The sequence below is a fragment of the Loxodonta africana genome, chromosome Y (genome assembly GCF_030014295.1).
Source record: "Loxodonta africana isolate mLoxAfr1 chromosome Y, mLoxAfr1.hap2, whole genome shotgun sequence".
Lineage (NCBI taxonomy): Eukaryota > Metazoa > Chordata > Mammalia > Proboscidea > Elephantidae > Loxodonta > Loxodonta africana.
In genome coordinates, this window is record NC_087370.1 from 4,514,772 (window position 1) to 4,519,520 (window position 4,749).

A 4,749-nucleotide genomic window follows, 5' to 3' on the forward strand; every position below is an offset into this window, starting at 1 on the left:
TAATGAAATAGTCAAAGGCAGTACGGTTAGAAAGCTAGCACCCTATTCAAGTAGACAAGAGTTCAGGGTTCACAGAGCTTGATACATGCACACATTTTTTCATAAGAAATATGACATGAGTGTTACAGCCAGAATCTGCTAATAGAGAAGTTCATTATTCATAGAGCCAAGAGACTAAATCAACACCCTATTAAGTTATGGGGCATGGTTGTTACAGAACCATGCCCCATATTGGCATCTATATTAAAGAGAGGGAAGGGAAGCGTTCTTTATCAAACTTGATATCGATATCCTGTTGAGAATTAGGCCTTGGATTTCCACCAGAAATCTAGCACCAGTATACAGGGATAAGGAAATCATGCTACATTTCAGTAAGAATTAGGAATGGTGCTTTCAGCCAGGATGTTAATATTTATATTTCAAAGGAGAAGTCATCGTATGTGGAACAACTACTGACCAGTTGCCATCGTGTTGAGTCTGACTAATAGCAATCCCAGATATTGCAGAGTAGTAATGTACTCCACAGGTGTTTTTATTTTTTGTTTTTTAAGTCTATGCCCCTTTGGAAGTTCATAGCCAGGATTTTCACTTGAGGGGCCTCTATCTGGACTCAAACTGTCAATCTTTCTGTTAGCAGTCATCTGTTTAATGGTTTGGGCTGCATGCATACCCAACTAGAAGGAATGCCCTAAACCTTCAGACATCCAAATGTTCACACCTGTACCAAAGAATGGCAGAGAGAAGATGGATACTCCTACATTGCAGGTGGAAAGAATGGCTGGCAGAGCCACTGTGGAAAAGGGTCTGCGCATTTCCCAAAGCAACAAATATTCTACCACCACACCAGTAGACAATTGTAGTTTCGGGCTATTTTCAAGAACTAGAGCTCTCTTTTTGCACAAGTCCACCTAGAAGAGTGTAATAGCAGCCTAATTTGTAAGAGCCAGAAGTCAGATACTAAGCTTACCCTGCTTGAACCACACCAGAGGCCTTTTCTTAGTGGAAAAAGGTGGTGGATGGCAGTTCTACACTGGACACACAGGAGGGATCCCCAGAGAAGCAGAATGACTGCCCAGAAGAAGGTGCCCAGGTAGGGTAAACGTCCACCTGCATTACATACCGTAGGGTTCCTTTGCGTCAGATTCTCCAAAGGGCAACGCTGGGTAAATGGGCAGGAGCTGTGTGGTGGCCAGGCTTCAGCTCAGGAGCACTGGGTGTGCAGATGGAAGGGTGAAGGGTGGGCTCCTTGGGGACACCATCATGGCCCGTACCTTGTGGGTATGGCTTTTCACACCGCTGTTGTGACACTGTGTTAGAAGGGGTCTCCAGATTTTACCCTGGGACAAAGACAGTGATCGGTCATGGGATGTGTTCTTGTCATTTCTCAGGAGGGCAGGGGTACTCACAATGGGATGGGGAAGGAGAGACAAAACGAAAACAAAGACAAAAATAATTATGGAACTAAGATGAGTATGTTTTCCTGAGTATTCTTGCCAACACTGCCTGGAAATCCTGGGTGTGGATCCACCACCGACTGGGCCACGGCCCTGGAAGTGGCCTGGTTCTCCCAGTGGACAGACCTTGTCCCAGTGCCTGGAGCACAGGTGGTGGCTGAGGCGGGAACAGCCTACATCCTTCCAGACCAACAGCATCAGTGTCAGCACCGCTGCCCTCCAGCAGGGGGAGCCAAGCCGGGTACGGGGGCAGGGCCGTGGGTTCAGAGGTCACACCCTCGGCCTAAGGATTGGCGAGACGGCTTTCAGGGCCCCGGACGCTGCCCCCTTTCTCCGCCCGGTCCAGGCCCAGGCCAGTCCAGCTGCATTAAACAGCCCCCCGTCTGCCCGCCCGGCCGCCCCCACAACCGCCAGCCAGCCAGCCAGCCTGCCTTCTCTCCGTCTCTGGCAGCAGCCGCTCAGCCCTCGGTCCAGAGCTCTTTCGGGACCCGCCCTGAGGGAAGGCAGGAGCTAGGCCACCTTCGCCCAGCCACCATGGTCCACCTGAGGGCGTCCGAAGTCCGGCAGCTGCTGCACAACAGGTTCGTGGTCGTCATGGGGGACTCGGTGCAGAGGGCCGTGTACAAGGACCTGGTGCTCCTGCTGCAGAAGGACTGCCTGCTCTCAAGCAGTCAGCTGAAGGCCAAGGGCGAGATGAGCTTCGAGCAGGACAGGCTGCTGCACGGCGGCTGGTGAGGCCGTATGCACAACGGGACCCACTACCGCGAAGTCCGCGAGTTCTGCTCCACACACCACCTTGTGCACTTTTACTTCCTCACGCGCGCCTACTCCTGGTACCTGGAGAAAGTCCTGCTGGAGCTGCTGAGGGGCGAGCACGGCCCAGACGTGGTCATCATGAACTCCTGCCTCTGGGACCTGTCCAGGTATGGCCAGGATTCCATGTGGAGCTACAGGTGGAACCTGGAGACCCTGTTCTGGCGCCTTCGCCAGGTGCTGCCCGAGTCCTGCCTCGTGGTGTGGAACACTGCCATGCCAGTGGCTGAGACGGTCTCGGAGGGTTTCCTCCCGCCTGAGGGCATGTCCCCGACCGCGTGCCTGCGGGATGATGTGGTGGAGGCCAACTTCTTCAGCACCGCTGAGGCCAGCAGGCTTGCCTTAGACGTGCTGGACTTGCATTTCCACTTCCGGCATTCCTGGCAGCACCGGCAGCCAGATGGCGTGCACTGGAACCAACACGCTCACCGAAGGCTCTCGCAGCTGCTGCTGGCCCACCTGGCCGATGCCTGGGGCGTGGACCTGCCCTGCGATGATCCAGTGGGCAGGTGGATCTGGGAAGGCCCTGGGAGCCCTCACAGAGGGCCCTCGAGCGACAGGCTGCTCCAGCGCCACGGAGGTGAATCCGGTGAGGAGGCCCCGCCTTCGCGACCACCTAGGCTCGCGCGCCCAATCGCTGAGTCGAAGAGACCCCCTGTTCCCCTGTCCCAGGTTCCCAGGGTCTTCTGGTGGCACCGCCATGGCTCCGCTGTGTCCTGGGACCAATCCCTGCAGCACCAGCGATGCTCTGGCGACTCCTATGCGTTGCACACTAGATATGGCAAGGAAGCAAACCTGACAGCTGGCTGACAGCCCCGCCAGGGCCAAATACATAAGGCCTCTGATCAGCACCAGTGCCGCGTAGTGCACTGGGCTTCTCTGCCTTATCCTCCAGGTCCTGCTGCAGGGCCACAGAGGCACAGGGGCAGGGACCGCAGCGCCTGATGTGACCAGGGGCAAGGCTTCTGTAGCCACCCCTCCACGTAGGCCATCCTCTCCCCCTTGGACCCCTCCCTGGGGGATGACCTAGGCATGCAGGTCTGGAAGACCTTTGGCCACCCTGCCACCCTTCTCAGCAGCGACAGGCCTTACTCACTGTGAGTTGGAGAAAGGAGCAGATACCAGACGTGCACCCCTACGGCTGTCTCCTCCTTGCCTTGATGCACAAACGGACTGCGAATTAAAAAATTGCCTTCACAAACACACTGTCTGTCTCTGCGGAGTCTTTGTGGGGCTGCGCCCTGGCAGTGTGTACATAATGGATCAGTGTAGCTTGTCACTCCCATTAAGCTCCGAGTGCCTTTTGGGGCAAGGAGCAGGGTGTCCAGAAGCCCTACCTGGGGCCTTCCCCTGCTTTCAGGGCCAAAGAGGCAATCCAGCAAAATACATTCCTTCCAATTACCTGTAGTTTCTGTGGAAGAGTTACTTGTTCAGAAAAGCCCCGAGGTTGAGCTGCGCTTCACCACTTAGCAAGATCCAATGCTCCATTCGATGAGCTGACATTAAGGGCCTCTCAGGGCGGGTGAAAAAACAAGCCTCCCAGACAGTTTTCTATACCCATAACGTGAATTAATTTATTTGCACACACTTGGGAGACTGACAGCTTTTCTAGCGGCCAGGGGTTTCCTTGGTAGAGAAACCAGCTTCTCTTTCCTCACTTGAGGAGCTTTTACTTAATGGAACAATGTGCCTGAAGGACAAACGGGGAGGGGAGGTAGCCAGGGAGGAGATGGGACTCAGAGTGATCTCAAGCATGCTAAGAATGAATGAGCAATTCCAGGGCTGGTTATGGAAAAGGAGAAATGACACATTTTGGGCTTGAAATGATTTAAAGCATTTTTAAAGGAAATGTCAAAAGTTGGTGTAAGAACCAACGAAACTGTTGGCCTGAGGTCATGTTTAAATCTTCAACAAAAATATCCCCCAAAATCTTCTTGAAACTAAGAATAGCTTAACTAGTAAAGAATGTCTGCCTTGAGCCTTGTGTTCTTTTAAAGAGCTCTCTGTAGGGAATCAAACTGACAACAGCAACTGGTGAAAGACGAGATAGGAAGCTTAGGGGGCATTGAGTCTGTGTTAATGGGGGAGGAACAACTCAGGAGAGGAGGGTGAGAGTGGCTGCACAACTTGAAGCACGTAAAAAATGTCACTGAATTGTGCTTGTAGAAACTGTTGAATTGGTCTATGTTTTTCTGTGTATATTCTCATTAACAACAAAAAAATTAAATTACATTTAAAAAAGCAAACAGACAATAGTTAACTAGTAAAGACTGTCTGCCTTGAGCATTATGCTCTTTTAAGAACTGTCTAGATGGAGCCCTGGTAGCATGGAGGTTAAGTACTCAGCTGCTAGCCAAAAGGTCAGCAGTTTGAACCCACCAGCTGTTCCTTGGAAACCCTATGGGGCAGTTCTACTCTGTCCTATAGGGTGGCTATGACTCAGAATCGACTCAGCAACAGATTTTTTTTTTTTTTCATATGA

General features: G+C 52.3%; 1 protein-coding gene across 1 annotated transcript; it reads left to right on the top strand.

Annotated features, from left to right (window-relative positions):
- The first annotated feature begins 1,988 nt into the window (after positions 1-1,988).
- Positions 1,989-3,077, top strand: LOC135228999 (PC-esterase domain-containing protein 1B-like). The gene is given in 1 exon segment (XM_064278743.1): positions 1,989-3,077. A coding segment is annotated over 1 exon segment (1,089 nt).
- Positions 3,078-4,749: the final 1,672 nt, after the last annotated feature.